Source organism: Antennarius striatus, chromosome 2 (genome assembly GCF_040054535.1).
Source record: "Antennarius striatus isolate MH-2024 chromosome 2, ASM4005453v1, whole genome shotgun sequence".
In the NCBI taxonomy this organism is placed as follows: domain Eukaryota; kingdom Metazoa; phylum Chordata; class Actinopteri; order Lophiiformes; family Antennariidae; genus Antennarius; species Antennarius striatus.
The window spans coordinates 14,079,655-14,092,479 of record NC_090777.1 but is presented as its reverse complement, the minus strand read 5'-3'; the positions used below and the strand labels follow the sequence as shown (position 1 = coordinate 14,092,479).

General features: G+C 37.8%; 1 protein-coding gene across 1 annotated transcript in view; it reads left to right on the top strand.

Annotated features, from left to right (window-relative positions):
* The first annotated feature begins 2,908 nt into the window (after positions 1-2,908).
* nphp4 (nephronophthisis 4) overlaps positions 2,909-12,825 on the top strand; it is a 221,150-nt gene continuing 211,233 nt past the window's right edge. Inside the window, 3 exon segments of the mRNA XM_068305896.1 lie at positions 2,909-2,961; positions 3,423-3,704; positions 4,102-4,245. Of these exon segments, the coding sequence (XP_068161997.1) occupies positions 3,555-3,704; positions 4,102-4,245 (294 nt within the window). The 5' untranslated portion in view covers positions 2,909-2,961; positions 3,423-3,554.

Genomic DNA, 12,825 nt, shown 5'->3' with positions numbered 1-12,825 from the left:
CTATATAGGGGGAAATAATATTGACTTCAATACAAAATATAGCATGCTAACGTGAGCAACAACAAAACGATACAAAACATAAATGCACAGAGATACCATGACAAGTGCTGTTACTTCTCTGTTAATCGTATAACAAATCTCACGTTAGCTTTTGTGTAATTTGCATATTTTGCGGAGCACAACATCCGACCATCTTACCGGAGCCGGGTGCTGGGCAGAACTGACACCAGACAGCTGCTTCCGATCTGTTTTATATAGACTCCAGTAGAGGGCGCTATTGAACCTCTCAAAGCAGGGTGAACTATATGCATAGTTTAGCAGGAATTTCACAAAAATAAAGTATTTCTTATACACGTTACATATATATACATATATATATATATATATATATATATATATATATATATATATATATATATATATATATATATATATATATATACAAATATAAATATATATATATATATATATATAGAGAGAGAGAGAGAGAGAGAGATAGATATAGATATAGATAGATCATTTTATTATCAGATAGATCATTTTATTTTATTTTATTTATTTTATACTGTTTACATTATAATTTTATACTGTTTATATTTTAATTTAATACTGTTATATTTTTTAAATTTTATACTGTTTATATTTTAGTTATAGTTTAGTATATCAGTCCTGTTATCTATCTATCTATCTATCTATCTATCTATCTATCTATCTATCTATCTATCTATCTATCTATCTACCTACCTACCTACCTACCTACCTACCTACCTACCTACCTACCTACCTACCTATCTATCTATCTATCTATCTATCTATCTATCTATCTATCTATCTAGAAACAGAAAGAATTAGACAGCGCATACAAAGAAACAAATAATAATTCAATCACTCATGACACATAGTGACTGGAACTTCAGTCTTTCCATACAAAAAATATAAAAAACAATCATAACCACATCATCATAATCAGTCAGTTTACACCTAATTAATAGACATAAAAGTTTTCTCTTTTCCGTTTTTAATTTCATTTGTTTCATTCAGAGAGTTTTTCTGTCTAAATTTATTCAAGAGTATTCGTAAACTAGCTCAGGTATGGGTTATGTTCTAACTCACATACAGTGGTACCTCTACTTACGAAATTAATTGGTTCCGGAATAAATTACGTAAGTAGAAAATTATGTAAGTAGAGACGCGTTTTCCATGTAAATGACCTAATCCGTTCCAAGCCCACAAAAATTCCGACATAAATGTTTTATAAAGCATAAAAATGCATCAAAACATGTAAAAAATACAAGATATGATTAGATTATTACACAATAAATGAGAGTTGTGCATAATGTAAAAAACAAAGACAAGAGTAAAGAATAATAATGACGGTCATTTACTTTTTAACTGCTGTCCTCATTGTTTTTTACCCTCTTTTGTTGATGCGCTCCTGTCTCACGATGCCGAACAATAGAATGAATTCCAGTCCTCCTTTTGAACTTCTCCAACCACCCACGTGATGCCTTAACCTCCTTAAACTTCCTTTTGTTTTAATAACATGTCGATCGTAGATTTTTGGCCATATTCTTTGGCGAAATCAACCAAACACATCCCTTTCTCATGGTTTTCTATAATCTCTTGCTTTGTTTGTATGGACAAAGAAACTCTTTTCTTTGTTTTTTCTTTTCCTCTTTTCTCCGTCACTTTCTTGGGGTCCATAGCGAATACGTACAAAGTTATTATATTAGCGCAAAACTATCAGACTACCTCACGGGTCGAGTGCTGAATAGCCATAAGCACCAATCTAGCTCCACACAGAGGTGGAGTGGCATCCCTTTTAGCCAATGGGATGGCAGGAAGATACGTAATAGGTAATAGCCAATGGCAGAGCAGCTATTAGAATGTTGCATTCATGAACCTGTGGGACATTCGAGTGTCAGCCGATACTGTGTTTTTATTCGAGTATCAGCCGATACTGTGTTTTTATTCGAGTATCAGCCGATACTGTGTTTTCACATTACGTAAGTCGAAATTTCTTTCGTAAGTAGAGGTAATATTTTCCTGCTGAGAAATGTCGTAAGTAGAAAATTTAGTAAGTAGAGGTATCACTGTATGTCAAAGTCAAGGCCCGGGGGCCAGATCTGGCCTGCGCTCATGTTTTGGACGCATCAACACTACATTCCCCACAATGCAATGGTAGTCTGCAAAGTCACTGCAGCAATCGGGCCTTGACTTCATTATTCATCAGCAGTCAGAGGAGAGGTCAACTTTCAGCTACCCCCCTCCTCAAAAATGGCTAAATGGAAGTTTGACACTGAGAACGGGGTCTCAAGCCAGGTGAGAGTCACATCACAAGTTTATGGAAGTAAAAGACAAGAGAAGGGCATTTCTATGTCTGGACCCAAGGAAGGCACCCAACCACAGGCCCACACCAGAACCATCAGGTGAAATAAGACAAATAAGGTCCAAATATTATTATCTTAAACTTTTTTTGGACACAAATTGAATTGAATGTTGAATAATAATATGTAGAATAAATTTCAAATAATTAATAGCTTTCTGTCTATCAATAATATTTTTAGTTCCATTACTGTAATCACATGGAAATATGTTTGTTTTTAAGGCGCTTCAGCACTTTTGAGGAAAACAGTCGATCGTGGCAACATGATCGTTACCATAGTAACGGTTGATGAGCCTAGGGTTATACCAAAAGAAAGGTAGGTTTATGAGATGGACGGTTTTTAAAAAAAAAAAATTTTTTTAAATCATTTTTGGAACCGAGAAAACTTATTTTCCATTTTTCAGGGCTATTATTTGACTTGTTGTATTTCTATTTCTATTTTGACAGTTAGATACTCTCAACGCAGTTATTGGTTTCCCTTCAGACCCCTCTGTCGTGACTAGTATAATCCATTTTCAATATGGCGGCTGGTCGTTTAAAAATCTGTCCGGCGAGAAGCACACGGTAACACTGAGGTATTTTTAAATACTTCTGCGGTTCTCTGCTCCGTCTTTTCCTGGTGAACAAAAAATATGGTGAAAACCAGCGGTTTGAACCGTTCAATGGAACACAAACCAGAAACTCTTGGTATTTTGCCTGGAAAGAAGACGAAACCATAAACTTTATACTCTTAATGTTCTGCAACAGAAACGGTTATTCAAAAATAATTATAACCAGTTATTACCGCTTTGTAGCAGCGGTTATTACCGCTTTGTAACGCTCCGGACATTCATCGGTGTTTTCTGTGTGTCCGTCACCGATCACGAGAGGCGTCGCTCGGAACGACACCGTGTTCGCTCCCGGTGAGCTCTGACCAATACAGTCTGTGTTGCATCATCAGCTGAATGTCAAGGCATTGCTTTAATTGCCAATTTAAAAGTCCTAAAGCTGCCTACCTATTTATATTTGCAACTATATTTGTTGTTCTTTTGTTCAGGAGCGTCAATTCATCGGTGGAACTTAAAACCGTAAACGGTATACTGTAATACTGTTTCTGTTCGGAACGAACCGATTGGCAAAAAAAAATATTCTGGTTCAAAGCCCTGGTCAAACCAGCGATCTGACCCCCATGGCGGACAGCTGGAACGAAGTGTTTGAGAGAAACCGGTTGGTTCCCCCGCCCAGCACAGCAGTTCGCTTGGCCGGTGAAGGGCACCTCACCGATTCCCACGGCTTCCAGCTCAGCCTTGGTCGAATCACTGCAGCTCCCACACCACAGGTGACAGCTCACAGCTCACGGTACAGCATCGGGAGAGGTGCTGCTCACTAGAAGCACCGACGTTTCACCAAGTTTATATTTAGACTACTGTACTTGCAAATCAAAATGTTCTTTTGAGTATTTAACAATAAACAACAGTTCTCTCACACACTTTGTGCTCATTCTCTCGTGCATAGAGAAGCATGATGTGGCTCCTTGAGTTAAATCAGGTTGATCTGCAAAACATCACACACGGTACATTTGTTGTTAAAAAGGTCTTAATTTGATTGTTTCTTTCAATATATTTAGCGAAACTTTTGAATGTTTATGGAAAAGATGACTTGGAAGATTTTTGTGTACATTCACACATTAAAAATATTTTATGGTTTGTCTTAATATATGTGTGCTTTCCTGATAGTCCCAGGACATGACAGAGGGGGAGCGAGATGTGACCTATCAGCTGCATGTGAACCTGTTTGACACAACTCAGCAGCAATTTTTTGGGAAGACATGGAAGAGCCATCCTCAGAGGAAGAAAAACAACAAGATCCCATTTAATGAGGTAGTTGCATTATTAAGCACATATTTGCATTTTGAATTCCTTGTGTTGTTTGATAAATGGTGGTTTGTCAATTATGCATTAAAACGAAAACCTATCCAAGCACAGACTACATCATTTTAGCAAAACTCTTACTGAGTTCAAATAAACTCAAAAACTCCACCTCTCCAGAGTAAATGAAAATTAACCAGGCAGTCAGAGATTGCAACATCCCGCAACACCCCTGTATTCAAAATTTTATCCTGACCTACTTTCATAGGTTAGGGTAAATCAAAGCATAGGTAGATCAAAGCACTAGCTATGGTCTTACTCACACTGGCCTTCTCCCTCGTCTTTCTATCTTATCCGGTTCCTGAGTGTACAAAAGTGGAAATTTGACCTTGACCTAGTTTTCTCAAGGTCAAGGTCCTCATCTCATTTTCATCCCCTTTGCTGCCTGAGTAATGTGCTTTTTGTTTCATCTTTTTATCTGCAATGGTTGAGAAGATATTTGGTGGACTAACGGACGGACGGACGGACGGACAAACACACAAGCACTGATACATCACTGCTTTGCGGGATGTAAAAATATCTCAGACGATAGCTCAAAGCACTACCTTTGATATATGGTCTTACTCACACTGGCCTTCTGCGTTGTCTTTCTATCTTTTGTGGTTCCTGAGTGACAAAAGTTGAAATTTGACCTTGACCCAGTTTCGTCAAGGTTATTATCTCATTTTCATCCCCTTTGCAGCCCGAGTAATGTGCTTTTTGTTTCATCTTTCTATTTGCAATGGTTATGAAAATATTTGGTGGACAAACAGACGGACGGACAGACAGACGAACACACAAACACTGACGATTACAATACATCACTGCTTCGTGGGATGTAAAAACAATGGGAGTGTCAGCCAGTTGTCACCAAGACACCTAACCATCACACCTTCACAATCTCCTCAAGGTACAGGCACAATATAGTTCTGTTCCAACTTCTTATCTTTCACACTTCCACTAGACCAATGTGAAAGAACATATTTGACAGATTTTCGAGTCTGCATGTACTCGCTTTAAGAACTAACCATTTGTCATCACAGTATTTCTGCCTTGTAATATGTTTTCAGTTACAGAGCATTAGTTGTCTTCTTAAATTCTTAATTAAACAACAGTAAGCACTCGTGACATCTTGATGTCTGACTAAGAACCAACACCACATTTGTATCACATTCACCAAAGTTGTGAGAAGCACAGTGAATATAAAATGGACCAGTTTGATAACTGTGTTCCTTGATCACTGTACAACCATGTTGAGTGGAGCCTTTGGCTGTGGCATTGGGCTGATTTACTCTGTAGCTCACTGAGGCAGGCAGCCAGGCAACCCAAATTGTTCATTTTACTGGTCTTCAGAGAATTTATGCTGGCTTGTCACAGATTATAGGACAAGGCTGAGAGGATTTAGAGCTCAGGGTTATAAGTTTTGTATTTTCACCTTTTTTTCTCATTGGGGACTGCTGGTATTGCTCTTCTTAGGATTCTGTTTTAGCACACATCAATATGTAAACATTAAGTTATTGGTAAATGTGATTAATTCATTATAGATTTTTTTCTGTATTAAGTGTTAAGATCAACCAGATTTTGTTTCATCAACCAGGATGGAAATGTAAAACGTGTAATTCTTGAATACTGGAAAGCTTTGGCACCTTTATTAGTTGGTATGATAAAATCTGTGCACTCAATGTCTCGTGAGCCGGAAGCAGCACTCTGCCTGAGATGTGATGATCATGTTAGTTTTTTGTCCTCATTTTATCACTTTTGGCATTAAACCTGTTTTTGAGATTGTTTTGCTGACAGCAGTGTGTGTTTGCTGCATTATAATCCAACACTAACGTATAACCTTTGAGGCATCAATCTTTTATGGTTTGAAGGTAAAATTGTTGCAATTACATTATATATTCCAATATTTCTTGTAATACAATATTGTCTTTACAGAGTGGTTATATTTCTTCTGTAGTTGAATTCTGAAGAACACAGACAAAATTGTTTTTCTAGTGAAACAATGAGAATGTTAGCCTGTCTTTTTGGCCCGGGGTTTGTTGCGTTTACTGAATTTCTGCACTTTTTCCAATCATTGTTCTTTGAGTCATTTCTCCTCTCTCAACACCATTGATATAGGAGAACGATGAAGCAACTTATAAATCAGACTACTGCCATGTGCACTTTAAAATGTGCTTTGATGATGAAACTTCCTATTACTTTTTAAAAATGATTTTAGAGTGTCATAGCTACTGCAAAATTGAGACACAAAAGACATAGTATACAACACTGATTGGAATATGCCACAGATTTTGTTGCCATGGTATCTATTTAACTTGAAGGAATTTATTTTGTTTCGCTTGTCACCTGGTCTGTCATGTTCATGCTGCAATAAAAGCTCTTTTCTTGTACAAATGCATAAGATAAAATTGATTCATTCATGCACTGCTAAGGAATCTGAAATTTTTGCAGTTGCACCACATTACCGAACTCTGATGATTATTTTTATTTAAATTAATAAAAATAATCATAAAGACCTCAGTCTTATCGTAGCAAGTAAATTTATGTCATTTACGTCAATTGTAATCATGTTATCCATCCGTAATACTAATAATGTTTGTGGTTCAGAAGTATTAAAAGAAATGAAGTTAAGAAAAAAGTTAAACCCAAGTGACACATTTTTTGCCATTCGTCTTCGGAAAGAATTACAGGTACTTAATTCGCACTATACCCTCTCCACACCGGTCTTCTAAAAGAAAATATAAAAAACCCCCGTATGTTTTCTAAAATGGTGGACCCTCTCTTTGACTTCAGGGGCTTCATACTGTATATGTCAGGTGTTAACTGTCTTTGACTGGCTGTTAGAATATGTAACTGGCAGAGCTGGAACTTACATATGCACTTACACAAGTCCGGAGTTATTTGTATATTCATCTTGTACTTGAAGACATTTGTTTAATGGAAAAAAATATTGTTCCAAGATTCTCAAATGTCAGGTCCAAATTAATCCGTAAATCGTTTGTGGACCATGTAATAGCAACAACAATAACTTCTCCTTTTCCTTTGTTCTTTTCTATTCCCTTATCCCTGTAGTCAAATGATATTTAATTATCTTCAATGCATTTGTCAGCCATCGTCCATGCAGGCATTTTGTGGGATTGAGCTCTAATCAGGTAACAAATACTGACCAATGATTTATTTTACTCCCTTCCATTGTTATCAATGACCAGAAGTCAGGGTGTGTTGAGCCGCATTTTGTAATAACGGTGCATTTTGTAATAAACGTCGAAATGTCATAAGTTATTACATAATGCGGCAAAATTTATTACAAAATTCGTTGTGGCAGTATATTACAAAATGCGGTACTTTATTACAAAATGCGGCTTTATTACAAAATGAAATGAAAAAGTTATTACATTTTGGACTATTTATTACAAAATGCACTGTTATTACAAAATGCGGCTCAACAGGGTGAGTAAGCATCTCTTCTGATGGAAGGTCTTTGGCATCTTCTTGGACAGCACTCTTGAGGTTTTCTGAATCAGTTGAAAAATGGAAATGCATTTCATCATCCTTTAGAGGAGTTCCAGCAGTTCTTTTTAAAACTGCCATGGTTTGAGGACTAAAAACATGTTCCTGTCTATTTCTATTGTAATAGTCTCTCCCAGCTTCGTGTTTACTATCTCTTCTAAGTCGGTTTGTTACTTTTGAACGGCTGTCTGGAGAGCGGCTGGATATCTGTATTTCTTTCAGTGTAACATCTGAGGGTCTCTGCTCTCCTGGTTGGTGTCCAGTCACCTACTGTTTTACGATGGTATTGGAGCACTGTTGAGCTTTACTGTAACTAGTGATGATGAGTTTGCATGACTTGCTTGCAGTGTAAGCTGCTGTACAAGCTGTTATGTCAAAAATCTTTTTAATGTAAAGGATTCTATGAGCTGTAACTACATGATGAATGCAGTGTTGCATAAGTTGTTTTTTTTCCCATAGACACCAGTGAGTCACTGCTATTGCACACAGGCTGATTAACAGATCTTCATCTGTTCTCTGTCCTATCCTCAGTTAAGGATAGGGTTAGGGTTTTTTGATCAAACAAGCTTTTAGTATGATCTCTTACAGCCTTTGTTTTGATTCACCATAGTGATCATGTTCTTTATAAAACCCACATGGTTTCTCAGTGAGTGTTGTAATCACATTGTCCATCAAGGCTAATAATATAGACCACATCTTATCAGGATTCAAAAGTGGCTCCTGTCATCACTGTTATTCTGAGAGCTGCACAAACTTTTTTTGGGATTTAGCCTGATTCCCTTACATTCATGCTTGTATTTAATGGCAAAATGCTGTAATATTGATAACAAAATAATGTCAGAGGAAGGATCATATCTTATGTTACAACAGCCTGGTGAAAATTGCAAGGCCCCCACCTACTCCCAGTCAGCAATGATGAAGTGGTTTTAATAAGAGCTGAGAAACAAAGGTGCAATAAATGATTAAATAGAAAGCAAGAGAGGATGTCTTGTGTGTGACTATATATGTTGTGCTTTCTGCTGCTTTATAGGACTATTTGGAGATGTTAAGTCTGACCTCTTGTGGTTTTCATTTGATATTATATCACACATTTTTGGAGTGGTCAATTATTTCTTTAATGTTGGTGTTTTTATACTGCAAGGTTTTTCAAACATAAAATGAAAGATGGCTTGCTGTTTGGAATATATAAGATGTAGATTAACGGTGACAAATCATACTGTACATACAACATATCTGACTTCTGAAACTTCTTCTGAAGCCATTGAAAAAACATTTATAAAACATTAGTCGACATTCAGTGAACCCTTTTTTTTGGTCTTCTTGTGCTTAATCCCGATACAAAGTCCATCATGTTCTTCGTCTCTTCAGATAACATTTACTCATTTCCCCCAGTTGCTGATTGTTTGCATTGGTTGTCAGATCATGTGGCATCTCACAGATATTTTCGAAAGAGAAGCTGTTCTTGCTATACCGGGTCTAATGTAGTGGACGTTGTGGTCAGTAGAGGGCAATGTTGCGCCATATAAATGGCAGAGGAGGACGCAGAGAAAAATATGCATATTCTTTGTATTGCGTCTCACTGTGATCACTCCATTCAAACTCCATGACTTCCCAGCCAAAGCCAGTTGCATGTTTTCTTCTCAAACATGCAACATTATCAGGCCGACAGCTGGGCTTTGGAGAAGAAGACAAAGTTTGTTTCTGTCTCTGCAATCTCTGGTTTCCTAGGTCTCCAAATTCTACCGAACATGACGCAGATAACACTGCACAAAATAGGTTATGAGTACTTTTGGTCTTTTCTATATAATTTTGTCCCTTTTCCATTCACTTTATGCTTAACGTTCTTACCCAAACCTTACTCTTAACTACTAACAGCAAAAAGACAAGAGCATATTGCCTACAGAATTTTAAAGAGTTCAATGAAAACAAAGCTCTTCACTGTTGTATGCACCAACACAAGCACACACAGTCGTTTTAAATGACTTCAAATAAGTAATACTCAGAAAAGGACAGTGTTATACCAATGGGAGAACATCTTAACATCAGGCAAGCGATTCCTCTGCTTTTGTTTCTTCAATAACTGTTCTCCAAAGAGCACAATGGTTTCAAAGAGGAGATTCCCTCATGGTTCAAACTTGGGCTTAGTGATGAATATCTTGCAGTACTCACAGTCAGCATGCAAAGCATACGTTTTACTTAAAGAATACCTACATAAGTTTGCTGAATCTAATGTCTGTAATGACATTACAGTTCAGGTGCTCCATCTTTCTCTTTAAAATGAAAAAATTTTTTTTGGAGATGCTCACTTGAAGTGAAAATTGTAATGTATTTGCTATTGTATTTTACAGACAGTGTTTGGTTTGCCAAGTACGATTTCACTTTGGACTTGCGCGTTCAAGGATTCATCCATCATGTGTAGGAACTCACCAAGAATGAACAAAAAGAATGAATACAGAACAATGTTTCATCACATTGATGTTTTGGGGTAAACAATAGAAGATAAAAGAGGTCAGTATTTATTTCAGCTGGCCTTGAGGACAGAGATTGTGTGAACTTGAGTGATGTAATTACCATCAAGAACCATCACCTTCTCCTGCACAGTATCTCGGTTTTGACAAATTGAGATTGTTTCCAACTTTTTGAAGACCAGTCCTGAGCGATCAAGAGGACAAATTAACAGCAATTCCATTAGTAACAAATAGCTGGAGTATGAAATTTTGGAAACCGTTATATTTATGTTAATTGTTTTGCACACCAATCTACCCTCACAGCTGAATTCAGGTTGGCTGATTAGACCTATTTTTATTACTTGATTGACGTCTCTCATTGTCATACATGTCTCTGTAGTCAGGCAAAAACAATGTTGTGAGGGAGCTAAGTCTTTCGATGGCACATAATACGTTGATTTTAAAGCAATTTTTATTAAAGTTTATTTAGGTCTCTGTTCGAAAAGGTTTACACTTTTTTACTATACTGTAATTGCTGCAGTACTGTATTGACCCTCTGTTCCCCCATTTGAGAAAACCAGTCCACTCTGCCTTGTCAGGCACACAGGCCTGAATGAGCACAGCTCGCCATGTTACAGGCATGAATGTATTATTCAGACTTAGATTTAACAAGAAAGTGCAACCTTGCTACAAATTTTGTGGCCACTCACATAATTGCAGTGAAATTCCTGTGCTTCCCAAAAAGCATTATTTGTTGATCTACTAATGCTGTGTTGTCTATCCCAGGGGTCGGCAACCTTAAACGTTCAAAGAGCCAAATTGAACCAAAAATACTAAAATCAAACCTGTCGGGAGCCGCAAAAAATTCTAAGCTTTATATGAAGCAACACAAGCTCTAAGTGTCTATATTAGCTATATTAACCTACTATCAAATTGATGAACTAGTCTACAAATGCATAATGAGATTCATGATTATTTTCCATGCAGTGCGTCCTGGAGAGAATGACGCACCACGTGACGACTCTGTTGTACCATATTTGGTGCTTTAAGTTTAACTTCCATCACTATATTACTGTATAATATTTTGTTGCATTGACAAACTTGTTAAATCTGCTCCCAAATGCAGCTCACGTATCAAAGATCACTCCTAAATACAGTAATCCCTGTTCAGTGTGTGATGGTGATGAACGTCTCTGGACTCTTTCATCCTGGTGAATACAGTCGGCTTGAACTCCAATGACAAACAGTGTTTCTGCTCCTGGAGACTTTTACTCACTATGTTTAGGTAATGTGCTCTAAACAAGCCGTGCTATTAACTATCATTTCTACTTGGAGTTTACATACCTGCACAACAGCCTGTCTGTTCAATAGCGATAGTTTAATTGATAATGCTGGAATTGAATGTCCTAGATTGTCTGATTGGTGATGTTGCGTCTTCTTTCCTTCACTGTCTTTGCAGAGAGAAGCAGGTCTAACTTTTTGTATTGTTTTGTTTTCATTATTTTAATGAGTCCTTCGTGTAATCACCATCTATAGGAGATATAATCGGGGGGACTGTGTGTGTGTTGGAACCCCCTTATCCACAGCGGTAACTCCGGTCAGAGAGCAGGCACCACACAGGGAACAGCTGATTTCTGGCATTAAATCAGTAACTTGCAGCATTACAGACCATCATTTTGTGAAGGACTCAGTTTTGTAGTTCACCGCTCTCCAGAATCGCCTCCATCTAATGGATGTGTCCTCCTTCAACGGAGCAACAGGCGCTTCTCCGGTCCTGATTTCACCCCCTACCAAAGAAACCTGCCCTGCAGACATTACATAATGTAATCTCTATATATACAGTACAGACCAAAAGTTTGGACACACATTCTCATTCAATGAGTTTTCTTTATTTTCTTGACTATGAAAATTGTAGATTCACACTGAAGGCATCAAAACTATGAATTAACACATGTGGAATTATATACTTAACCAAAAAGTGTGAAACAACTGAAAATATGTCTTATATTCTAGGTTCTTCAAAGTAGCCACCTTTTGCTTTGATTACTGCTTCGCACACTCTTGGCATTCTCTTGATGAGCTTCAAGAGGTAGTCACCAGAAATGGTCTTCCAAGAGTTCTGAAGGAGTTCCTAGAGATGCTTAGCACTTGTTGGCCCTTTTGCCTTCACTCTGCGGTCCGGCTCACCCCAAACCATCTCGATTGGGTTCAGGTCCGGTCACTGTGGAGGTCCAGGTCATCTGGCGCAGCACCACATCACTCTCCTTCTTGATCAAATAGCCCTTACACAGCCTGGAGGTGTGTTTGGGGTCATTGTCCCGTTGAAAAATAAATGATGGTCCAACTAAACGCAAACTAGATGGAATAGCATGCCGCTGCAAGATGCTGTGGTAGCCATGCTGGTTCAGTATGCCCTCCATTTTGAACAAATCCCCAACAGTGTCACCAGCAAAGCAACCCCACACCATCACACCTCCTCCTCCATGCTTCACAGTGGGAACCAGGCATGTAGAGTCCATCCGTTCACCTTTTCTGCGTCGCACAAAGACATGGTGGTTGGAACCAAAGATCCCAAATTTGGACTCATCAGACCAAA